Source organism: Sturnira hondurensis, unplaced genomic scaffold, assembly GCF_014824575.4.
Source record: "Sturnira hondurensis isolate 20B ecotype Veracruz unplaced genomic scaffold, ASM1482457v3 Scaffold0021354, whole genome shotgun sequence".
Classification (NCBI taxonomy): domain Eukaryota; kingdom Metazoa; phylum Chordata; class Mammalia; order Chiroptera; family Phyllostomidae; genus Sturnira; species Sturnira hondurensis.
The window spans coordinates 18475161-18502557 of record NW_028093985.1 but is presented as its reverse complement, the minus strand read 5'-3'; the positions used below and the strand labels follow the sequence as shown (position 1 = coordinate 18502557).

At 34.2% G+C, this 27397-nt stretch overlaps 1 protein-coding gene across 1 annotated transcript in view; it reads left to right on the top strand.

Moving 5' to 3' along the window:
- Nucleotides 1-27397, top strand: part of KIAA0825 (KIAA0825 ortholog) — a 391792-nt gene that overhangs the window by 116115 nt on the left and 248280 nt on the right. Inside the window, exons 7-12 of the mRNA XM_037032449.1 lie at nucleotides 2454-2548; nucleotides 5513-5740; nucleotides 6898-7163; nucleotides 8570-8720; nucleotides 17636-17826; nucleotides 20968-21150. Coding sequence (XP_036888344.1) covers nucleotides 2454-2548; nucleotides 5513-5740; nucleotides 6898-7163; nucleotides 8570-8720; nucleotides 17636-17826; nucleotides 20968-21150 — 1114 coding nt within the window. The remainder of the gene's footprint in view (nucleotides 1-2453; nucleotides 2549-5512; nucleotides 5741-6897; nucleotides 7164-8569; nucleotides 8721-17635; nucleotides 17827-20967; nucleotides 21151-27397) is intronic.

Genomic DNA, 27397 nt, shown 5'->3' with positions numbered 1-27397 from the left:
ACAGTGAAATAATATCCACTGGTAAAAAGTAAGGTATCAAGACACAAGAAAACATGAAAGAATTTTAAGTGCACATCGCTAATTAAAAGAAGCCAATCTGAAAAGACTACATACTTACTATATGATTCCAGCTATATGACATTAATGACTTTCTGGGAAGAGAAAACAGAGAGAGAGTAAAAAGATCAGTGGTTTTCAGGGGATGGGAACAACGAGAAGAGAAGTGAATAGGTAGAGGACAGGGGATTTTTTAAGCAGTGAAATCGTTCTCTATGATGCGATAAAGGTGGAAAAATAATGTTATGCATTTGAAAATGCATTGTACTACACAAAACAAAGAATGGACCCTAATGTGAACTATGGAATTTAGTTGACAGTAATCTATCAATATTGATTTATCAGTTTTAACAAATATACCACACCAAAGCAAGATGTTAACAGTAAGGTAAACTGAGGGTGAGGGAGAGAGAAAATGTGGAAATTCTGTACTGTCTGCTCAATTTTTCTGTAAAACTGAAAATGCCCTAAAAACTAAAGTCTATTAATATTTTAAAAGGTATGGACATTTTAACAGAGAGTGTAAGTGAATTTTTCATATCTATTTTGACTGCTAATGGTATTTTTGTTATGCAGAATTGTTTATGTGTTTCAGAAAAGTCTTTACACTGATCTTTTGAAAAAATATTCAATATTTTAATAGCCTTGTAGTTGCCTTTTTCTTTATTTAAAAATCTTCAGTTAATTTGGATTTTATTTCATTGTTAGAAGGGATCCTTATTTATAGTACCAACTTCTTTAAAAGACTTAGTAAAATGCAAGCCATAGAGCAAGCATCTTGAGTTGACTGGGGGAACACGGATCTCAAACCTTCTCTGCATTGTGATATCTGTTGAGAAACTAAGCAGGATTCCTAAACTGAAGTCCACGGCCCCCTGAGGTTCATGAATGCACTTTACGAGGGCTCTGGGAATCCTTAATAGCATGCATGAGTGTGTGTGTGTATTTACCATGGAGTCATATTGTGCATTTTGGATGGAATGTTCTTTCACTTTAAGAAAGTTCTCAGAAGTGTTCACAGATCCAAAATGCTTAAGAAACACTTGAGTTAAGGAAAACTTTTCCTTGGAAGAGATAAATTCTGATAAAATTTCCCCAAAAGATGTTGTTCTCACCCACCAAATAAAATATTTATCTCTTTAAGGAATGTTTCAGTGAACTGTAGTACTTAGGAATCATTCATGATTGAATTAGTTGAACTATATTTGAAGATTTAATTTAATTTATTTTTTGAGAGACAGGAAGGAAGGGAGGAAGAGAAGAAGAGAAACACCAATGTGTGAGAGATACAGCAACCTGTTGCACACCTCTGACTGGGGACCTGGCCTGTCACTCACACATGTGTCCTGACCAGGAATTGATCCCGTGACCAAAAGGAATCAACTGAGTATAGGTTTGCAGGCCTATACTCAGTCCATTAAGCCAGGACAAAGAACCTTATCTAGAAAAAACAAAAAAAACTCACATGTTTCCCAGATGAATATATTGGTCAGAAGTCCTACTGAGGAGAATCAGTAAGATTTTGAAAAGTGCTTACTCAAGACGAAAGGAGAAACTGATTGTTAAGATTCATAAAAATTTTAAAATATCATATAATAGTTATAATTCATCATCATATATCAATTATAAGAAAAAGTAAAATAAATGCTAACTTGTTCATATCAAATTAAACTATAATCAATAAAACCTAATGGAAAGTGGAAGAATTTTTTTCACATATTAATTTATTATATTTTTAAAGTTTATTTTTTTCCTGTAGGAAAAAGTTTCTTAATTCTGAAATTTAAAAGTTGAGAAAATGTTTCTACTTTACAAAGTAAATATTATTTCTTATCTGTTCCACTGTTTGCATTTTTCCAATGAATTATTGATATATCTATCAAGAGTATAATTTTTCTTGCTATGTTGACTTTTATCCATGTACTTTTGTTCTTCCTTGTTTCAAGAAAGGAAGTGTTAAAGTGCTAAGAAAAATCACCAGTTTTTAAATGCTGTATTTTAGAATTAAACCTTTTACATGAATAAAATAATTAATATTTACTTTGTATTCTTAACTTACTCTATATTATCAACATGAAAATGAATTGATAACAAAATAATCTATGTTATGGATTATATATGTATATACATCAAGTATGAATATAAGTAGCTCATAAATTTTACCAAGCTGAATATATGGAAAAGTACTCAGTATATTTTGATATTGTCATCATTGTAATGGTGACATTACCTTACATATTACTGCCTATATTATCTGTATCTTCGTATGTATGTATGTGTGTATATAGTATAGGTAGAGCTTTTTTACATAATTAATTTTAATCTAAATCTAGCAAATATATCTAGTATGGTTTGTTTTTCTTAATGTATGTTTTTGTGTTTGTATTCTTTCATAGGAATTTTGGACACCCCCAGTCAAGAAGCTGTAAGAGAGAAACCTAGAGCAAATGAAACCGGTAGTTCTTCAGAGCACTTGCTACCAGGAAAAGAGGTAAGGAGAAAAAAAGGGTGGTATTTCTTTATTCATATATAATAGCATCATCATATGTCTATGAATCCATTAAAAATCAAAATGTCTTGAGTTTTACCCTTTGACACTAAAAAAATCATTCTTGATTGAAAATTGGCTTATACGCTTTGACAAATACTGAGTTTAGTGTATTCACTGCTCTCTTGCACATTCTGTTCCACGGACAGCTTGTGAGGAAGGATCTGAAAATGAGGAGGTCTTTGTTCTCATCCTAAATCAGGGTCTAAACTTGAGAACTTGGACTGTAGATAAATAATTGTTGAAAGGGGAGAAAACAGAGGTTGAAAAGGAAAGGAAAGAGGGGAAAATAGTTTGAACTGGCCTTAATTTAGTATGTCCGACATGTACATGTGTGTTCTCAGATCCGTTACACTCTTCCCCCGCTCTGTTCTATATTACAGAGAATTACATCTTCCAGGCTTCCTCTCTTTCTCGATACTGGGAAGGTCTGGCCAATGAAAGGCAATGGTGGAAGACCTGGAGGGTAGATATAGGAGAAAAACAAGTTTTTTTTTTTCTTTCTCTGTGTCTTAAGGAACATCTCGAGTAGTTTCTATGACTCCATTTCCTCCATGAGCTGTGCTCCCACCACACAGTCCTCCCTCCGTGGTTCCAGAGCCACCTGGCAGTCTTACCTTTAACTTTGACTGGTGGCCCCAGGAATTGGACCCCCATATAATCCCTTTTTTTTGTTCCTCCAGCCCTAAGAGTGGTAGTGGCTTCCTGCTGCATTAATATCTGTCTTGCTTCACAACCCATGATTGGCTCTTCAGAATTTCATCACCTTAGTAATCTACATTAATTTTCTCTTCCTCTTGAAATACTTAGAGTGGTTTCTGTTTTCTGAATGGACCTTGACTGATAGGTAAACATTGGAAAATGTGCAAGAACATAGGGTTTTAACACTTTCAATTTAGAAAGCAACAAAAATAACTAGGAAAATGCAAAGTTGTACATTATGTTTTCACCAAAAATCAGAGCAGGTATTAAATGATTATTATGAGGTAATAAAAGAAAGGGATTCAGTAGGTACCTACTCTGTGCACAGAACAGAAAGTCACATTATTTGTTTTCTTCTTTAATCAACTAGTAAATATTCTCTATTCTAACTGAAATAATTTTGATGCCAAACGTCAGATGAGAAGAGTAGAAGGAAGCAAACAATATTTTATGGGAGACTTCTAGGAGAACATTTGAATAGTAGAGGTTTTTAGTTTTATTTTTTAAGAGCAGCTATTAATGTGCTTGGTTTTCTAAATTTTGAAAAGAGAATTCAGATGGGCCAAGATATTATAATCACATATAAATTATCATGGGCCAAAGTAATCATCATTGCACACACACAAATTATCACTGCAGCTGTGGCAATTACTGGGAGTTCTCACCAGAATATTTTTTCCTGGGTGAATGACTGACTTACTGAATGAACAAATGAATGAATAATTTTCATGGACATGCCCTGGTAGGGAGAACAAAAAAAACCCCAGAGTTTTATTGTTGTTTTTATTAATTTACATGGAGGTGGTTTTCTTTTTACATTTCTATCATAAATGTGTCCCAAGGAAATACTATTATAGCACAGTACTGGACCCATGGTACTTCTAAAGTTTCAGTTCTAAAAAGGGAGATTATATGGGCTGAATAGACTCAAATATTGAGTAATTTTGTGTACAAATAAGATGAGAGATGTGTTTTCAGACTCCATGCTGTTAAAGGTCGAAATAAACTTTAGAAAGTTCAATCACAACTTAATTATAAGCATAATGAGAATAAGAGCCACTTTTTCTAACTGTAGAAACATGGACTCATAAAATTTTCATTCTAGAAGAAGAATCCCCTTTATTCGTACAGTATATACAAAGAGCATTAAATTAATGATGAATGATATGTATGTACAAGAAAATGAAGCTAATAATCATAATCTCAGTAATTTTAGACTGAAAGAGACCATAGAAATCATTCAATTCAGCTCTTATATTTCTAGCAAAAAAGTGGAGACCTAGAAAAATAAGTAATTTAGTTAGAGGTATTGAACCTAAGGTCTTCTGAAGTTGGAATAATAAAATTATTACTGTAAATAAGATTACATTTATACAGAGAGCTTAACTCTAAGCATAGGTTCGGCCTACTAATCATAATGTTTTTGTTACTATAAAGAACATTAGAGGACTTGGGGGGAGCACACAGTCGTAAATATATTGCCGTATGAGACAAAGACCAACAGAGAATAAACAGCACCATCATCCACCCCAACCTTCCCCATCCTCCCGCATAGAGTAATGCAGACCATTTTAATTTTTCATTTTCTGAAACAAAATTAGTGCCATGTACCAGTTTGTGAGTAGAGGAACAACATAAAATTCTAAAGAAATAAAAACCTAGAAAGGTTCAGTGGTGTATTTTCTCTGAGAAATTTATTTTTTATTGCTATTTTTGGCTTGTCTGGATTTCTGAGAGTAAAAAAGAAAAGATTGAATATTAAATACTGTCTTATGTTGCAATACTTGTTAACAATAAACTGTAAAAAAGACTGTAAAAATCTAATTTAGACTTTATTAAATATATTGAATTTAAAGTTTGTTTTATGTGATAAATAGTAAGTGTAACTTTCAGCTCTCATAAAGATGGTTTTATGGAACTATATTTAAGAGATTAAATTTTGAAAAAAACTTTTATTAAATCCACTGATGAATTAAAATGAAATGTCAGTATATTACTGTCTATAAAGAATGCACATGTTTTTGTATATTGCTTTATCCACTGATAAAGTAATATTTTTCAGGTTGTAAGAATGATTTTTACAGTTTATCAAAGAGTATCTATATTCAACATGCTGAAGGAAAGCAGTAATTTTATATCTAGAATAATAGAAGCACTTGTTGCTGAATTAAGATTACTATAATTTCATATAAATTTATATTTCAGGCTAGTTTACTAGATTTTCGTTGGAGAAGTGCATTTAAAGAAGTGTCTCTTCCCATGGCATATAGTGTAACAACAGCAATCGAAGATTTTTCCATAAAAGTTCTACAACAGGAACAGAATGAAAGGTCTTCAGCTGTGACCTATGCTATGAACCTTGTAAATGTCCAACAAGTTTGGCAAGATGACTGTGTGATTCCTGAGGAGGACCAACCAAAGAAAATTGCAAAGGCAAGAGTCAAATGAAATCCTTTCAGAACTGTACACTGATACAATGAAGTGGTTTTTTTGTTTGGTTGGTTTTTGTTGTTGTCATCGCTGTTTTTAACTATAGCCACTGCAAAGGGAACCCGTAGAAAAATGGCGGAGCCTCTTGGCAGGCACTTGGTACTGGACCCAATGCCATTTTTTTTTCTCTGATATCATGGGCCACTGCTAAGAAAAGGGGCTTAAACCTGTTACCACCTTGCTGCTTGTTTGGGTTATATCTTTGAATGACTTCAAGAGAAATTTAAGAGGTTGAAGGAATTACTGTCTTTTACTGGTTTGGGCAACTTTTGAATATTAACCCCTAGTGAACATTCCATTTCATTAGCATCAGTCTTCCATGTTTACATGTTCTTTGAAAGTCATAGAACATAGTAAAATTATGAAGTCATCATGCAAGTAGGTAAATACAGTTTCTCAGTACTAAGTCCACAATGAGTTCAGCAACCTATTATTGAAATGGTTTTGGGTTCTTAAAAATGGCCTCCTGTTTTGCTCCTGACACCCTGAGGCTCCAGAACATTCCCCAGGGAACACTGTGGACTAATCCAGAGTGGAGGCAAATTTTTCCTTCCCATGCACCGTACTTCCTTTACCATTGAAAAGAAATAGATTCGTAGTAACTAGTGAAAGGCTAGGCACATTACTTCTAAAACTTGTTTGTGCCTTGCCAATAAGAGGGTGCTACGTGAGATTGTTTCTGATACTTCTAGATTTAGTAAAACCGATATAGCCATATTTTTATGTGATGGTTAATAAAAAAGCTTTATGACAATTAAAATAAATTAAAAAATGATATTGTGTTAATATCAAGGACACATATTTTCTGTCTCTATTAACTACAAATAAATGTATTGACATATAAAGCTACTTCATGTGTTTTTTGTAATGTCTGCATGATAAGCATAAGGTTTGACGATTATGTATAGAGAGGCATCATTTTGGCATTTCCTCATTTGACACAAAACATTTAACTTTCTACAATTGATTACTATAAAGTTGTGTGATTATATTTATGTTTAATGCCAAATTCATTATTTAAAAACCTGGCTCCCCCGTACATAAATTACATGGTGCTGTCAGAGTACAAATAACTCAGTGCTACATTTATTTCTCCCTAGTTCTGTTCTGACATCATGGAAAAACTTGACACAATGCTTCCACTGGCTCTGGCATGCAGAGATGATTCTTTTCAGGAAATTAGAGCAAACTTTGTGGAGGCCTGTTGTAAAGTGGCAACAGCTGTCCTGGCGAGACTGCAAGAGAGAGGCAAGGAGTTTCCTTCCAGAGCACCCCTGAAAAGCTTGCACACATTGCTCTCCACAGCGGTTTATGTCTTCCAGCATTTTACGCAATATGGTAATTTGATGAAAGAAAATACTAAGAAGTGAGTGTCATGTAAATTAAGTTGATGGCCGTGTTTATAGTAACATGTACTCTTTGGAAATCACAGGAGTGAAATTTTGATGATAATATTTGAGGAGAAAATAATAATTAACGTGGTGAATTATTTTCATTTGTCTTAACTAGGAAATGTCAAAAAGGTGGAGCATGGGATACATTAAATCAGACACATAGGTAGTGAGAAAAATCTGTATTTTCTCTAAAGGCTCACTCAAAAGACCCATGCATTTTCCATATTCTAGTCAGGAGCAACAATTTTCTGCACGCTCTTATGACGTGACCAAACGAACCCTTTTTATTTTGTAAGGCACATTGTATCCACTACAGTGAAAAGGAAGAATCAACTTTTCGTTTTCCCATGTATACACAATTGTGAAATATGCACTTCTCTCTTTCTCTTCTGAGCCAACAGGATGTTAGCAGCTGACTTAGAAAATAAATGCTTTTCAATCTATTCTATTGACTAAGCATATTTCAGAACATTGATTTAGAAATAAATTCTCCTTGTATTTGAGAAGGAAGCATCTGGCAGTCCTAAATCTGGTGTATTAGTAGTCTAAAAAGATTATATGTTTTCTGTATAGACAATAAAAATGACCGCAGGTATTATCACATGGTCTTTCTGGCTATCCTTGTACTCACTCTCTAGAAGTCAGCACGGCCCCTTGCAAAGGGAACATGTGGGCTTGGCAGTCTCATGTGAGCCCGAGAATCCATTCCACATTACGTATTCAGCCTTTGCAGTTCCCTACTTGTGAGAGAAAGCATAATACAAATAGCTAAAGATAAAAGTAAAATAAATTTGGTTTGATGTAGAATATCACTATGATAGTTCTTTAATTCTCATAAGTAGACAGATGTTGTTATTCATGCTTGAATTTACAAACAAATGTGCCAGAAATCACTTTATTTCTCTAGAATATTTTATAACATTTTATGAGATAATTGACATCTACAAAATTACAATTTTTGAAATAAAAAGAATATGTTTGTGGGACGTGTGATAGCTTTATAAAAGTTGGTTCTGACAAATGCATGTGTTCTCTATAATAACGATAACCTAATGCCTAAATAATGCACTGATCTCTAATAATAGGCTTACAGAGAATACTTTTATTTTTGAATGATGTATTGACAATGCAGTTTGTCTCAAGTTGAAGTGCATATTTATGGAACAGCAGATGTACGTTTTCAAAAGACTTGCAAAACAAAGACCATCTTTTTTTTTCTTTTTTCTTTTTGGAAAGTGAATGTGGATGCAGACTTCAGCATTAGGAGGAAATGAATGATTGATATCTAATAATCAAAACCATTTGTAGTACTGGAGATTGTTACCTCCTACTACACAGGCCTTAAATCTCTGTCTCTTTGATCATTTCCTCTGAACAGACCCATATTCCTGGTGCCTGTCCAAGGATATCAGGAATTCATCAACACTCTGCAGTTTCAGGTTACGGACTACTGCGTCAGAGTTTGTGCTACAAGCATTTTACAGGATGCTGAGAGCCACCACTGGGATGACTACAAAGCTTTTTATGAGGTGTGAAGTTAAGTTTACTATCCCTCCTTTTTACACAAATATGTTTTACTGCCTACCTGCTTTCTGGCTAATTAGAAACATGAGTTTGGTGTTACTAACACACGAAGGCTGTTAGGATAATATTTTTAAAATATTGAATTTGTACTTAGGAAAAACACTGTTTTTAAAAACCTAAACTAATTAGGCATCAGAGCTCTACTGCTTAAAAGTAAAAATAACTTAATTTGAGCTGCAGTGTTTCAGTGCCGCATAATGAATCAGAATATATTGGGACACAATGAAATCTCGAAGAGATAACAATGCCAAGATGCTACAACCTTGTATTTTTCTGAAGGAGCCAGTTACAGATATCTTTGAATTTTTTCTTGTTTGTATTTCCATCTGTGTTTGACAAATATTTTTATTAAGCATCTTTATTTTTATACTTATTTTTTCCTTCTCAAGTATGTTCTTGTGAGTGTGCTGTAAGACCCATCTGATTATTTATAGCTTGCCTATTTTCATTTAGCCCATGTTTTGAAATCCCAAATTTCTACTGAATTATTTTTAATGGTTCCCAGTGCAACCAAAACCTAGGATCAATTAAAATTATTCATCATCAAGCTTCATTGGTTTAGCTTCCCCTGCATCCCATTGATTATGCATAAGCCACAATATCTGAAATTTTTTGAAGTTGATTCCAGGGCAGGGTGAAACATTTATAATATCTTAATAAAAGATAAGATGATCAGGGTTTTTAAAAAATTCATCAGTCAAGCCCATCTTCATTAGCTTTTTCCATTTACCCTTTCCTCTGGATTGAAGCTCATGATTTTTGTTTTCCTTATTGCTCTAATTACTATGAGAAAAACAGAGTAGAGTCACTTTATTCAGTGGAGTCACTTTTGTCATCTCCCTGAAGATTCCTGTGGCTCCACTTATGCCTGAGTTATTATCATAATAAATGTTGTCACATCAGAGAAGAGCAACTAACAAGAAGCTCTTTTAAGGGACTTTCTACTTTTTCTAAGGCCATTCCCCTTCTCTTTTAGAGGCCCTCCCCAGATACTTTTCCTTTTTGCATGAACCTCCACACAGAGTTTTCCTAACCTGACATGCTTCAAGCTGCAGTGAGCAGAGTGCAAATGAAGGAGCCATGGTGCACCTGGCCACCTGAGATAAGAAAGTATAGGCCTTCTTTTCTGGCCACGTGGCAGGTTCCTTATTTGCCTCGAGGTAAACAGAGAGGTTGAAAATGAATCCATCGCATGTTTCAAACTATTTCAATATGTCAGTGTCCTAATGAGCAATCTTATATGATGTTTTGTTGAAAAATAGCTATTATCTCACTACATGTCCAACAAAGAGGTATTATGTTTCCTCTCATGCAAATTGAGGGCTAAAGAGTTTTACAGAATAAACAATAAGTGGATACATTGCAAATCTGTTATTGAAGTTACAAAGTATTTAAAAAAAACAAATTGCCATGTAACATGCAGCTCCTAGATCTTATGACAATGCTTTAGCTTCAAAGACAGAAGTAACAAGATCGTTACCCTGTGATTACATGGTACTGTGGCTTCCATATACTTACATGGTCAGTAGTTACAATTTAATTGTAGAGTTAGTGGTTGTTATTTATGCTCAGGAAAATAAAATGATACTGCCTTTCTATTTACCATAAATAAGAACCTTCTAAAAATAACACAGATTTTAAACTGTTCTGACAACTGGAGTACCTGACGTGGTTTTTATCCCGTTTACTGCACCCCTTTCTCCTCCTCTTCCCATTATTCCAACCGATTTGTAAGACAGGACTAGTTTTTGTTGCAGGGCTGTTTTGAGAGGAGAGGAGATGAAATCTTCCAGACGGAAGGTGAAGGGTAGGAGAGGGAACTTGGGGGAACCTATTGCCATGTGCAGGAGCATAGTAAAGAAACAGAAAAATAATTTACAAGAGAAGGAGCAGTATTTGCTCATGTTTTGTGATATCAAGTGAGCCCTAGGTACATTATTTTCATTTTCTAAACTGTCAGGTTGAGAAAGTCAAAAGAGTTGGGAATCTCTCTGACGAGGTGCTGGTCAGATGGCACAGTGGGTGTTCAGATTACATGTTTAAATTCAAGCATTTAGTATAGTTGACATCTGCTCAATTTTAGCAACTTGTGTTTTCCAACAGTCAAAGAATAAAGAATTGTCTGCTCAAAGATAATATTGAGTGGCTTATATAATAAAGCCCAGCTGTGTGTTTCCTGATATCTAATCTAACTAAAAGCTCACATCTGTTTACATTATAGCGGGCCTACAAAAATAACAGATGTTTACTTGCAGAATACTTTTGAAATGACAACAAGTAGAGAAACAGGTCAGAGAAATAAATGGGTCACACTTAGCTTAATGAAAATCGTTGCATATATTGAAGCTATATACATTTTGAAGAGAATTGTGAAAATAATGACCAGTTTGGAATGTAAACTTGAAATTTATGTTTTAAAAAGTCTTAAAATAAGTATTTTTCACTTTTAGGAGAAGAAATCTATGTGCCTGAAGTTATTTTATTTTCTTATTTATTGCGTAAAGGTTGCTATTAAGAAATTTTTTTATATTTTGAAAAATATGAGAAATACTGTTGGCCATATGTAAGCACTGGCCATTGCCATGGAAAAATCATTCATACTAATCATGACATCAGCTGGGGTCAGTTTTGCTGTAATTAATGTACTATAGTACACCAAAAGCATAGGAAAATTTATCTTTAAAATGCCCTTGTTATGGATGGGAAAAATATTTCATGCAAATGGACATGAAAAAAAAAGGTGGGGTAGCAATACTTATATCAGACAAAATAGATTTCAAAACAAAGGCCATAACAAGACACAAAGAAGGACACTACATAATACTTAAGGGAGTAGTCCAACAAGAGGATATAACCCTTATAAATATAGGTGCACCCAACATAAGAGCATCTAAATATATAAAGAGAATATTGGAAGGCTTTGAGAAAGAGACAGCAATGCAGTCCGAGTAGGGGATTTTAATGCCCCACTGTCAACAATGGATATATCTTCCAAACAAAAAATGAACAAAAATATTGCAGCATTGAACAATGCCCTCAGGGGTGTCCAACCATTTGGTGTCTCTGGGCCACACTGGAAGAAGAAGAGTTGTCTTGGGCCACACATTAAATACACAAACACTAATGAAAACTGGTGAACAACAAAAAAAAGGTTTTAAGTAGATTTTGTGTTAGGGCATATTCATAGCCACCCTGGGCTGTATGCAGCCCTTGGACCAGAGGTTGGACACCCCTGGAAGATCATGTGAACTTAATTGATATTTACAGAATATTTCACCCCCAAAGAAGCAAAATATACTTTCTTTTCAAACACACAAGGATCATTCTCAAAGATAGACCACATGATAAGCCTTAACAAATTTAAGAAAATTGAAATTACGTAAGCATCTTCTTAAATCACAATGGCTTGAGACTAGAAACCAACCTCAAGGAAAAAACTCAAAACCATTCAAATACATGGAGGCTGAATAACCTGTTATTAAATAATGAATGGGTTAATGACGAGATTGAAGAATAAATCAAAAAGTATCTAGAAGCAAGTGAAAATGAATATACAACAACTCAAAACCTATAGGACACAGTGAAGGCAGTCCTGAGAGAGAAGTTCATAGCAATACAGGGCCACCTAAACAAGATAGAAAAATCTCAAATAAATAATGTAACCCGCAAAAAAAAGAAAAAGAAACTCAAGTACCAACTTACACCATACACAAAAATAAATTCAAGGTGGATAAAAGATTTAAATATAAGTCATAACACCATTAAAGTCCTAGGGGAGAACATAGGCAGGAAAATCTCAGATATTTCACGCAGCAATATTTTCACTGATATGCCCCCTAGAGCAAGGGACATAAAGGAAAGAATAAACAAGTGCAATCTCATCAAAATAAAAAGCTTCTGCATAGCTAAAGAAAATAGTCTTAAAATAAAAAGAGAACCAACTGTATGAGAAAACATATTTGCCAGTGATACCTCGGACAAGGGTTTAATCTCCAAAATATATAAATCATACAACTCCATTCTAAGAAGACAAACCTAATTAAAAAATGGGGAAAGGACTTGAACAGACACTTCTCCAAGGAGCACATGCAGAGGGTCCAGAGACACATGAAAAGATGCTCAGTATCTCTAGCTATCAGAGAGATGCAAATTAAAACCACAGTGAGATACCACCTCACACTGGTCAGAATGGCCATCATAAACAAAGCAACAAACCACAAGTGTTGGAGAGGTTGTGGAGAAAAGGGAACCCTAGTGCACTGTTGGTGGGAATGCAGACTGGTGCAGCCACTGTGGAAAACAGTATGGAATCTCCTCAGAAAACTACAAATGAAACTGCCTTTTGACCCAGCAATTTCACTGCTTAGGATTATATCCTAAAAACCCTGAAACACCAATGCAAAAGAACCTATGCACCCCAATGTTCATAGCAGCACAATTTACAATAGCAAAGTGCTAGAAACAACCTCTATGCCCATCAGTAAATGAATGGGTCCAAAAACTACGGTACATTTACACAATGGAATTCTATGCAGCAGAAAGAAAGAAGGAGCTCCTACCCTTTGCCATAGCATGGATGGAACTGGAAAGCATTATGCTGAGTGAAATAAGTCAGGTGGTGGCAGACAAATATCATGTGATCATGTGATCTCACCTTTAACAGGAACCTAATCAACAACAACAAGAAAAAAACAAGCAAAATATAACCAAAGAGACTAAAATTGAGAACAGGCTGACAATGACCAGAGGGGAGAGGGGAAGGAATTTCAGGGAAAAAAGGTGAAGGGTTTTCAGGAAGAAGTATAAAGGACACATGGACAATAGCAAGGCGGGGCGAGGTGGAAAACGGAGGGAGGTCGGGAGAGGCTGGGGGGAGGATGGGATGGGGGGAAAAGGCAGAAAACTGTATTTGAACAACAATTAAAATAAAAAAACATAACCCTACATCTAAAAGAACTAGAGGAACAACAACAAAGTACAGAGCGAGCAGAAGGAAGGAAATAATCAAGATCAGAGCAAAAGTAAATGACATAGAGACTAAAAAGCAATTCAAATGACCAGTGAATCCAGGAATTGGTTTTTTGAAAAGATAAACAAAATTGACAAACTTTAACAGATTCATTGAGAAAAAAAGAGAGAGGGGACCCAAATAAATAAAATCAGAAATGAAAGAGGAGAAGCAACAATTGTTAGCATAGAAATACAAAGGATTATAAGAAATTACTATGAAAAATTATATGTCAAGAAATTGGACAACCTGGGTGAAATAGATAAATTTCTAGAAACATATTATCTCCAAAACTGAATCAGGAAGAAGCACCAAACTTGAATAGACTTGTAGCATTAATAGCCACAAGCATTCAGACAAAAAGAAATAAAAGTCATACAAATTGGAAAGGAGAAAGTAAATCTGTCATTATTTGCAGATGACATGATAGTTTACACAGAAGATGCGGTAAGCTTCACTAAAAAAAAAAGCTACTCCACCTAATAAGTGAATTCAGCAAAGCAGTGCAATGTGAAGTCAATATTCAAAAATCAATGGCATTTTTGTACACCAACAATGAACTATCAGAAAAAGAAACTAAAAAAAAATCCCATTTTCTATAGCAACAACAACAAAAACTACCTAGGAATAAATTTAACCAAGGATATAAAAGACCTGTACTTGGAAAACTATAGAACACTGAAGAAGTAAACTGAGGAAGATATGAATAAATAGAAGCATATACCCTATTCATGGACTGAGAACTAATGTCATTAAAATGTTCATACTATCCAAAACAATCTATAGATTCAATGTAATTCCTATTAAAATGCCAATGGCACATTTCACAGATCTAGAACAAACATTTCAAAAATTTATATGGAACCAAAAAAAGACTTAAATAGTCTCAGCAATCTTGAGAAAGAAGAGTAAAGTTAGAGGGATCACAGTATCCAATAACAAAAGGTACCACAAGGCCACTGTAATCAAAACAGTCTGATACTGGCATAAGAACAGACATATAGATCAAGGAAACAGAATAGATAGCCCAGAAATAAACCCACGTCTCTATGCTCAATTAATATTTGAAAAGGGGGGCATGAGCATACAATGGAGTAAAAATAGCATCTTTGATAAATAGTGTTGGGAGAACTGGACTGGTACATGCAAAAAAAGAAAAAAAGAAAAAAACAAAACCACCAATTTACACTATAAACCAGAATAAACTCAGTATTGCTAAAAGACTTAAATATAAATCGTGATACCATAAAAGTCCTAGTGAAAAATATAGGCAGTAAAATATCAGATATCCCATGTGGCAATATATTTGCCAATATATCTCCTATGGCAAGGGAAATAAAGGAAAAAATAAACAAATGGGATTTTATCAAATTAAAATTGTTCTGCATGACTAAAGGAAACATCAGCAAAATGAAAAGGGAACTGACTATATGGGAGAATACATTTGCCAATGATACATTGGCCGAGGGTTTAATCTCCAGAATATACAAAGAGCTCATATGACTCAACAACAGGAAGACAAACAATCCAATTAGAAAATAGATGATGTACCTGAATACACACTTCTCCGAAGAGGACATGCAGATGGCCCATAGACATCTATAAATGCTCAATACCACTAGCTGTCAGTGAAATGCAAGTAAAAGCCACAGTGAGATATCACTTCACACCTGTCAGAATGGCTAACATTAATAAGTCTGTTAACAAACAGTAAGTGCTGGGCAACATGTAGAGAAAAGGGAACCCTAGTGCATTGCTGGTGGGAATGCAGACTGGTGCAGCCACTGTGGAAAACAGTATGGAATTGTCTCAAGCAATTCAAAATGGAACTGCCTTTTCACTCAGAAATTCCATTACTGGGAATATACTCTGAGAATCCCTAAGCATCAATTCAAAAGAATTTATGCACCCGTATGTTCACAGCAGCACTATTTACAATAGCCAAGTATTAGAAATAGCCCAAGTGCCCATCATGAGTGGATTAAAAAAATTGCTGTGTGTTTACCCAAATGGAATACTATGCAGCAGAAAGAATTAAGGGATTCCTACATTTTTTGACCAAATGGATGGAACTGGAGACTGTTATGCTAAGTGAAATAAGCCAGTCAATGAAAGACAAACACCATACAATCTCACTTACAAGAAGAATCCAATGAACAAAATAAACTAACAAGCAAAATAGAACCTGAGACATGGAAACATGGAACAGACTGACAGCTGCCAGAGTGGAGGTGGGAGGGCCTGGTGGAAAGAAGAGGAAGGGGCTAGTCAAAGACCATGTATGAATGACCATGGACATGGGGAATGGTGTGGTGATTGATTTTGGAAGGGGGATGGGCTAGGTGGAGGAGGGCAAGGGGGGAAACTTGGGACAACTGTTATAGAATAAATAAGAAGAAAAATTAAATAAATAAAAATAAAACACCCTTCTTACTCCAGGAAATTTTTAAAGCATTCTTTATTGCAGAACACAACATAGAAAGCATAAGGAACTATAATTGTGACCCTTGGCATTAATTTTGTAATTAAAAAAATAGTTTTGATACACATCTAGTCAGAAGCCAGTAGACAAAATCCCCTCAAGTTTGAACTTGACTCTTTGACATTAGATACCCAAGTTTCCCACCAAAGAATAACAATTCTACTCATTTATAAACTCCATTTGGAAGTAAAAAAATAATAACTGCAAATTATCATTATACAGTGATAAAAGATTTTAGTAATCAAAGAAATTATTGGAAGAATAGGATGTAGGAAAAACACTAATAGGAACATATGCATAAGTAACTATCTACTTTTGGTGTCAGACAACAGATTTTTTTGGATAACATTTGTTTGAGAAATACAAGTAATAGGTAAAACGAAAGTTTTAAGTCAAGAGGATTAGTTAGAGATAAAATCGGAAGTTTTACTAGTTTAACTTTGGATATGGTATAATCATCAGGATAATGTTTGAAGAATGCAGTCTACTTCTATTTCAAATATAATCTTTTTATCTGGTCGGAAGAAAATGAGGTCAAACTACTAGCATACCTCCCTAAGAGCAAGTTAACTAATTAATGCTTGTAAATCACTTGAGGCTTCCTCTCATTTCTGCCTGTTCCCCTTGGCCTTGGCCACTGCTGGGTCTCCTTCTGTGGTCAGGGAAAATTTGGCACACAGAAGAGATGTACAAGGGGATGGAAGGGAGTGAGACTCTGGCCCCTTGGAAGTATAAAGCACTATAAAAATACTAAGAAATAATGATAAGGTCTGCTTAGGTTTTTCAAAATTTTGTAAAATCAAAGTATTGTATTATCCATTTCTAGTATTGTTATTAAAACACCACGGATAAAAGAGCCTGACGTAATAATCTTCAGCAGTTACCTATCCCCTTGGTTTCGTGCATGTTGATAAGTGTACAGTATGTAAGGTAATTTTTGCTCCCATCATTTCATTATAATGCGAAATCTGAAACATTTGTAAAATTATCTCAGTCCTGCAAGTACTTAATTTAAATAATTAAATTTTAATCTTAGAAAAACCACCCAGTATCTTAAACTGGCATGACATGTTTAGCAACTGTAATGCTGAATGTTTAAAAGTAAATTTTAAACTTCAGGCCAGGATATCCTAGGTGAAATGCTTGCAGTCTGGATTTGCACTAGTGTATCTGGTCTTGTGATTGAAATAAAACATATGTTCTTTTGTCAGTAAGGATGTTTTACATCTTGTCAAAAATCTTTCTTGGTCATCTAGTGTGTCAAACTCTCCAGCTATTTCCTTTCAGCCTGAACTAATTAGGTTCATAGGAAGCAAACTGACGTTTTGGAAGATGTGATTCTATTGTTTAATGTGTGGTGGTTTTGCCAGGGGGAAAGATGCTCCTTCTCACTCCAGATGTGGCATTATTTCATCTGGGCTCTTCATCATGATCTCTGGACCATTCTGCCTCCTAAGTTAGCCCAGAAGATTCTAGCAGAAGTTCTTGAGAAATCTTTGGGTCTACTGGCTTCCAGATATGCTCAGGCACATCCCAGTTATAAGAGAACTCCACAGATAAGGTAACTGATGTGAAAACCATTGCCTTTCATGAAAATTTTTCACCACTTAATATAAAGCAGAATGTAATTCTGAATCTCATGACATGACATCTCGTATATGAAACATGTTTCTAACATCTGAAAGGAAATTGTATTCAATCTTCTGAGATATCCAAGTGAAATTGTAGAACTTGAATCAATAATTTTTCTGTTTTTTCTTCTTAAAATTGTGTAGAAGACCCAATTTTTCTAAAAAATGATTGAAGGCATATCTAGGATATATATGTCCTTATTTTTAACCTTCATGTATGCACATATGAAGATTAATAAATAAGATAAAGAGAAAATCAAGGTACTAAAATGCAGAAGAAAAGCAGTGTTGCGATAGACCAGTCAGTTTGACTGAGATTCTGAGCAACCAGAGGATTTTAGTTTCTTGGGGTTTTTTTTTTTTTTTAGCCTTTAAGTAGTGTAGTTAATCTCCATTAAGGAAACTCTTTTGTCTAGTCATTTTTCTCCTTAATATATTCTAATTACTTCTTTCCCCTTTTACTTTATTTTATTTCTTTTTTTTCACTATGTATTACTAAAAGCCAGCTCAATGAAATGTGAAATCATGGAAAATAGGAGCCACAGTCAGTGCATTAAATTAAAGACTAAATTATGGTCCAGTTCCACCAGTTATCTAGGCAATGAATATTATAAAAATGTGCCTACATGACAACAACAGTCTATATAAAGAGAAGACTTTGTTTTATAAATATTCTAATGGAATTAAGACCTGTCTTTTAAATGTAAGTATGTATAAATATATTTTAAGAGAAACCTATAGACCTCAGAGGCTCTTTTTTTTTTTTTTGCAGTAGGAATCATTTCCTGATCATGTTCATGTTCTTGTAAAGCAGGCTGCACTTGAAGGGCATTTAGGTCCTGCTGCAGTGTTTCATAAATATGGTGTTTTGCACGGCCTGTTTTGAATTACTGACCAAGCATTTTTTTTTTAATTGAACTGTGAAGAATAGATGGGAAATTCCTTTTGAGAGCAAAGAATACCTCATTCTTTTTTCTTATGTAGTGTAAATCACTTTTGACTCTGAGGTGGCAAGTCATTACGAGATGTTTATGAAATCAGATTAACTGTTAGCTCGTGAAATAGGTAGCATATTTAATTAAATAACTGTATTATAGAGACTTGGTTTTTATTTTCTGGGTGGTTACATAATAAAGCCATGCAGAAGTAGAGGTATTTCTTCTAGTTTTTCTAAGTAAAATAAATATTTTTATTTGTATGTTTAATTCTAAACTACCATTCATGTGGAAATCAGATTATGGATTTATATGTTGTGTCTGATTATGCATTTGCATAGGTGTATATACACGTAACTTGTATTTGTAATTGTTTAAGCAGCAATAGAAGTAAGTGGATGCAAACTACAATTAACCTTCCTACAGGGGATTCCTGATGCTGTTAGTATTCCGGTAGCCTCCAAGTGTCAAATAACCACAACTATATATATGATTTACATATAATATGTAATATATTATGTATAAATTTATTGTACATATAATAAAATTGAAGCAAAAATATCATCTTAAAAGATTCTTATATTTATTTCCCTTCATATACCTTCAAAATTTTCACTTTCTATTTCTTCAATACTGAATAAACAGAAGAAAAAAAGGGGAAATTAACTACGGTCTGTGAAATTTAATCAAGTACCAAAATAACCTTTAAACAGATCTTTGGGTCCCTATTATAGCTCAATAAAGATAGAAATAAATCATTGAATTTCTGAGTAAGTTAAATAATTTAAGATATTTAGAAGAATTTTTTTAGTATTATAAATTTCTGAGACTATAGGCTTCTATTGAGTGGGCCAAAAAGTTTGTTTAGTTTTCTTCTGTATGATGGATGGCTCTAGTGGTACTTAGTTGTCTTTAATTTCCTTCTAAACTATTTTGTTAGATTGTATTGTGACAGCTGTTATATCAGTGTGCATTTAAAAATACTTATCAAAATTGGTGAATTTTTATGCAGCCATTTTAATATTAAAGATGGAAGAAGATATGCAACATTTTTAGTGTATTATGCTTTATTATTTCAAGAAAGATAAAAATGCTACTGAAACACACAAAAAGATGTATGCAGTGTATGGAGACCTAGTGTGAGGTGCTGTAACCGATTGAACGTGTTAAAAGTGGTTTGCAAAGATTTTTGGTATTTTGACATTTTGGCCAAATAATTCTTTTTATTTTTTAAAAGATTTTATTTATTTATTTTTAGAGAGAGGGGAAGAGAGGGAGAAAGAGCAAGCGAGAAACATCAGTGTGTGATTGCCTGGGGACCAGGCCTGCAACCTAGGCGTGTGTCCTTACTGGGAATCAAACGAGCAAGCCTTTGTTTCACAGGCTGGCATTCAATCCACTGAGCCACATCAGCCAGGGCTAGCCAAATAATTCTTTGCTGTGGGACTGTCTTATGCTTTGGAAGATGTTCAGCAGTACCCCTGGCCTCTTCTCACTAGAAGCCAACAGTGGGAGACATGGACAGACTCAAACTATCCAAATCAATAAAGTTATTGGTGAAAATGAAAAATGTGTCTTTTGTTTTATGAAAAAAACCAAATGTACCTTTTGGCCAACCCAATGCATTAGTGCTTCTGATGTCATTTTTTCTTATCTCCCACTTACTTGGAGAACATGTGACCCACCCTCATGACTTTCTTTTGACAGCTTGGATGAGAAGAATTGTTCTATCAAATTTTTACTTACCATATGTGAGTTATAGCAAATTTTCTCTTAATCTGGCTTTTTTTTTACTGAATGTATTTCAAGGAAAGTATCTTAAATTTCTTGAACAATATTCTAATAATTATATATATTTATATAAATATATTATCTGATAATTACATGTATATATTTAAAGTTCTTCTAAAATACTTCACTGTTACAGAGCTCACAATCCCTAAAAGTAGAGGTATTATGAGTCACCTAACACCTGGAAACTCAAAACCTAGTTTTGATTCATTCTGTTTTTCATCTCTGAAACCCTGGTATCTAACCACATTACATATGTTTAACGTAAGAAATAGAGATGATAGTATATATACCAAGCAGAGAAGCAATTTTGTTAACATATTTTTTTCTTTTTCTTTCTAATAGACTTGATATCACAACAATTTTAATATGTACTGAGAACATGTTATGGTCAGTTTGCACATCTGTACAGAAACTTTCGAATCCTCATGAGCATATAGATGATAAAATTTCTAAAATCCATACCCATTGTAATAACCTGTTGACAACATTAGTCATTTTGACTTCACCATTAACTGAATTATATCAGTAAGTATTAAATATATTTTATTTTTAGCTATTATCCTTTATAACATAATGTGCTTTAACAAAGTTATTTTCATACTCTTACTGAAGTGTATAAAGTAGTATATAGAAATTTTTGAAGTGCATTTTTGGTACTGTGAATTGGACCATTTTACGAAACAAACGCTAAGCAATAGAGGTTTCTTTATGCTCAAAGTAATTCAGCCCTAATAATGTATCTCTGTTTATCAGTTCTTTTCAGTTAGCAGGAATGTGATACGAACAGCACCACTTTGGGCTTTACTATTTGAATTATTAAAATGATCAAATTATATTAGTGGGTTGGTTATTTTAGTCATAGCTTGAAACTGTGAAAAATGAAATCATATGTAATGTCTTTTTGCTTTCTTAAAAATATTTTTTATTTTCTAATTTTATGTACAGTGACTTACTCTAATAAAAAGTTAAAATTGAAAAACAGTTGTAAAATATGTACAAATCTGGAAGAGACCTAATGGTTCCACACTGGCAGTTAATCTACCATATAGATTTGTGTTTTTAGTGTTAGGCTTCAGTGTCTGAGATAGTAATGACAAGTAGAAATAGAACTAAGCAATTACATTTTTAAAATGGTGATGCAATTTCCTTATCTAAATAAATAAGATTTAGGGGAATTGAAATTTCTGAGCTACTTTTTTGGTTTATTTATGGTTTATTTAATTCAACTTTGTAATATAGAAAAGGTTGGAGTAGACTTGTAATAAAATAGTAATATAATTTTGTTTAAACTCTCCTCCAAAATGGTTACTTTATCTTGAAAGACTAAATAGCATGTTTTTATTTCTTGGATAGTAAAAATTAGACATTCAGTATTTCTATTTCTTAAGATAAATGAGGTAAAGTATTCCTTTCTTAACACTCTGGTAAGGGTAATATATAAACCCTGATTTTCAGAAAATTTTGAGACTGTTGGTTTAGAAATTCTTAGAGTAATTAACAACTTTGATTCCAGTTTCCCCATAATTTTCACCCACTGTTTGACTTTCAACTAACCCATTGCTTACAGGTTTCTGGCAACGCTATGTAGAAAACTAATTTTAGAAATGGAGAATTCTTTCAGAAAGGCGGGGGAAACAGTGAGGTAAATTGCTAGAAGTTTGGGATTAAATACATAATCATTCACAATCATAAAAAGCTCAAGGTCTGCAGCCCATAGTAAATCCTAGTAAACTAAACTGATTTACCATAGATGAAAAAATTGTTGTGCTCTTAGTTCAGTGGGTCATTTCATCTAAGAGTAAGTCCCTGTGAAAATCAGGAACAAAGTTGACAAATTTCATGGATTGGTCATGGTGAGCAATATTGAATTTCATGGTTGGTCACAGATGAATAGAAAAATTTTAACCCCCAATGCATTTGTGGAACAAATAAATTATTATCAAGATTGCATATTTTCATAGTAATAATATATTATATATTCATTATTATTAACCTATAGCCTTTTAATACAGTTTTAAACAACTATGCAAACACTTAAATCTCTGTCATTTGTGCATTAGATATTGCAGTATAACCTCATTTAACAAATTTAAATTGCTAATTTTAACCAGGCTTATAGAACATTATACATCATACACTGCCTCTGGTTATTCTTAATATAGAACAGAGAGCTACATAGCTTTGAAGCATGAACAAAAATCTAGATATACTTTAATTCTTTTTAAATTATTCTCACTTCAAAAATTTTTTTTCACAAATTTTATACACTCATGTTGAGTTTAATTTTATGATGGTTTTCTAAGAGTATAAATCTAGTGTTTGACATATATTTTGCTTTGTATTGGCAAAGAAATCTACAGGGCAGTGTATTCTCACCAATTAGGAAAAAATGTACATGCATTGCAAGAACCCTATTGACTTACTTAGCTTCCTTTCATAGACAGGGTATGAAATTGCCATATTAGTTGTTTTAGAAAAACAACTGTATTTCTATTTCACAGCAAAAGAAAATAACAGCTATTGATTATATTGATTTTTTAAATAAACTATACCTGACATTTGTCACTCTATGTCATAAGCCTTTTAGAAGGTGACTTGCTTCACTCTGAGTAGTTCTGACAAATAAACTGAATGTATTTTCCTTTCTGAGCTTAGCCCAGGACTGCTCAATCCCAAGGCAAGAATGCATGCTTTTAAAAATCTTTTCAGGAAGCATAAAGCCTGTTTGCAAAAATGTGTGTTCTTTTTTTAAGTCTCTTGTGAAGGTTTCTTTGAGAATATTGTAAAGGGAGTACTTTAGGTTTGCCCTCTAGGGAAAGAGACCCACTGAAACATGAAATATTCACCATGTATTTTCCAGAGTGCTTATTACTTGTTCTTCTATAAAGGCATTAAACTGCACGTTCAGAAGCATAGTCAGTGTGCATTCACGCACACACCCAGAGAGTGGTTTCATGTTACATTTTTCTTGTGTAGAGTGTTAGTTTTAGTTTATGTGGAGCAAATTAAAAATTAATTCTTAGAATTTTCGGTAAAAGCAATTTAGTTTCGATTCAACAAGTGTTGTTGCCTCCTTGCCCTCTGTGATTAAGTGCAAAGATACAGCAGTGAATGAAAGGAAAGAAATATCTGTCCTTAATAATTTTTTAAAATCTGATAAAATTTTTAATGATAAAATTAAAAATGTTTTGATGTATCATATAAAAACTCCTAAAAGTGGAAACTTTACGAAAGGTGACTATCCCTGATGTTTTAACTTTCAGTGATATGAAAGAATATACAACATGCGAGGCAAAGGCTGAAGTCGCAAGGAATAGGTCAAAATGCAGGTCACTAAACCAAGAACAGCAGACCTATCTTGGGGTTCACTGCTGTCACTCACTTGGCCTTTACATGACTAAATTCCAAGGTGTTTATTGTTGTGTCTCTAGTTCCAAACTCACTCTAGGTCTTTTGATGTTATGGTCTTCTTAGCCTGTTACATATTTTTAAAAACAATTGCACTGTCCCCCACAAAACAGAATATGTTGCTCTAAAACTTTGTTTTTTTAAAACACTTATTTATTTATTTATTTATTAAAGATTTTATTTATTTATCTTTAGAGAGGAAGGGAAGGAGAGGGGGAGAGAAATATCAATGTATGGTTGCCTCTCGTGTGTCCCCTGCTGGGAACTGGCCTGCAACCCAGGCATGTGCCCTAACTGGGAATCGAACTGTGATACTCTGCTTCGCAGGCCCGAGCTCAATCCACGGGGCCACACCAGCCAGGGGTTAAAACTTTGTTTTTTATATCTCCAGAATGTCTGGCAAAGTTTGGAAAACCGTTAGGCAGTTCATCAAAATGATAAGCATAGAATATTCATCACATACAATGTTAAGCATTTGGTCATATGACCCAGCAATTTTACTTTAGGTTTACACCAAAAAGAAATGAAAACATACGTCCACACAAAGATTTCTACACAAATGCTAATAGCAACATTTTTTGTAACAGCACAAAGTGAAGAGAGCCCAAATGTTCATCCACTGATGAATGGACAAACAAACAGGGTATATCACTGCAGTAGAATAGTATCCAGCAATAAGAAGTGAAGTACTGATAGATGCCACAGCAGGGGAGAACCTCAAAAATACGCATAGTGAAAAAAACCACACGTAAGAGAACACAAATTATGTGATTCCATTTACTAGAAACGTCCAGAACAGGCGAATCCGTGGACACAGAAAGAAGACGAGAGGCTGTCTGGGGCTGGGAGAACAGTTAGTACCTGCTAATGGCACAGGGTTTGTTGTGAGGGTAGTGAGAACGTTATAGATTTAGACAGAGGCGAAGACCACACAACTCAATATATCAGAATCCCTTAGTTGTACACTTAAAATGGGTCAGTTTTGTGGTATGTGAACTGTATCTCTCAATAAGCTATTAAAAATGAATAAAGACTGAATGGAAATAAAAATTTAAATATTAAAAAAAAACGTCTTGAAGAATGCAAAATAATCCAGAAAGTAAAATTTCTTGTTAGGCATTCTGTTTCGATTAAATGACTGCCTTTGTTCCCCTTGCCTCTAGATATTATTTTAAGGGGAAATTTCTGTTTTAAGACACCCAACAAAGTTGAACATCTTTATGTGTGGTTTGAACAGGGTAAAAACACTGGTAAAAAGCTAGGAATTAACTTTTGAGAAGGCTTGTGTCTTGAATCTTTGACTAGGTGGTTTCTGCTCTATTCTCAGGGGTCAAGTCTTATTCTGTCTTTCCACCATATGTTCTATTCTCAACCTGCCCCTTGGCTGTGCACCAGCTAAGATTGCTCTTCACAGATGGCCCCCAAAATTCATCCTCTTTTCCACTAAGCAGGTGCTGACAATACCTTTATTCATACTTATTTACTATGGTTGACCTTTACCCTGGCTGACTACAGGCCAAGCATTGTGCTAGTCATTTTCTAACTTTAAATCATTATTTTCTAATCTCAAAGAGTTATTTTCATCCTGAGAAACAGAAGCCAGGGTTGGTGGTGGTGCTGAGAGAAATGTGGGGAACTATATTTTACTCCAAGTATACCTTGATTTCTCTCACTTAATGAAATTTAGACAACTACTTATAATCCCGAGGGTAACACTGGTTTATGAAAGTGAAGCACTGACTTAATATTATGTCTAAAATGGTAACATAGATTGAGTTTGGCTCACGTGTCCTCAGTAATCTAAACTATTCCAGAGCTTTCTCAGTAGTTCAGTTTCAGACTAATTCGACTCCTTGATATTTTTATTAATTGAGCACCTCTAAATGGCTCGGGCAGAATGGTAGGCACAGATGATGCAAGACATCTGACCTGACACTTGGGCTTCCTTGTTTCCATCTTGGAGGTTTATTTTATTAGCATGATATATTGAGAAACAATTCTCCTGGGAGGGCAGCCAAAAGCAGGGTGGCACAAGAGAAGCATAAAATCTAGCCAGTTCTTTTGCCTATCACTTATTCTCACTTTTTATGTGCATTGGATTTATTTCTAGCAACTGGCTACATAAGCTCAAGGAATCAATCAGATTTGTTAATGCAAAAAGGAAGGAAGGCAGCATCACTGTAGATAAGAGAACCAAGAGACTGAATCTGAGGTAGAGTGCTCAGGTAGTGAGGTGGGTTGAGCCCAGGGGCAGTATTAATGAGAGGAAATGGGCATGGGTTAGTTAATGTTGGGAGAAGGGCAAAGGCAAAATCATTTTTCTCCCTTAACAAAGCCATTTTTACAGTATGCTAATTTGGGAATGTGAATAAATATATTCTGTTTCAACCTGTAGACAATCACTTATTTTTAAAGGAGTATTAAATTTGTGATGTCAAAATTCTTTTGTCTGGTAGAAAACATAATTCTGTGGCTCATACAATTGTGTTTTACTCCCCACTATGAATTATTTAGAGCATCCTCTCTTTTAGCTGCATACCAAAACATCATTAGAGGTTATCTAATAGCTAGCTCATCATTTCATTCCCCCATTGAGGCTTGTGGGCCAATTTTCACCCTGTTATACTCTCCAGAATAATGAAACTAATTTGGGATCTTGCTGTGGAATTAAATGCTCATACAGATCCACCTCCTATGAGACCATAAACATCTGCCATAACATTTCTTATAGCCAAATAACCTTACTATTACCAGTACGACTGAGAAACCATTAGTGGAGTAAAAGAGGTTAGGTACTGGCAGAAATGTTCTGGGAAGTATTATATTGCCAATGGTTTGTAGTTTAAGAAATTTTGGCACCAATAGCCATTCCGTTATTATTAGATCCTCCATTATTTTTCTAATCTTGATAATAAAACTGTAACTAGGTGATCATTTAGACTTTTAAGAATTTCATGTCATTTTTGAGATGGCCATAGACCTTACGGAGTATTAACAACTGTCATTATACCAATAATACCTTACGAATCTCGAGCACTTACTATATATAAGGTACTTTGCTAAGTCCTTCATATGCATTATCTCAATCGTCCCTCTGAGCCTGTGAGTTAATATTATTATTATCCCCATTTTACAAATGAGAAAACTGTAGCTAAATATATTGAAAAACAAATTACACATCTAATAAAAAGCACATTCACAAAAACAAACCCAGGTTGTCTGGCTCCAGGGCTTCTGCATGTGCCTATGTACTGCCTCTAAATAACCTTCAGGACTAGCTGAACATGTCAGAGAGAGAATTCTAGGAAAAATATTTATTCTTAGAGAAATGATACATTCTCTAAGTACTATGAGAGAAAATTAT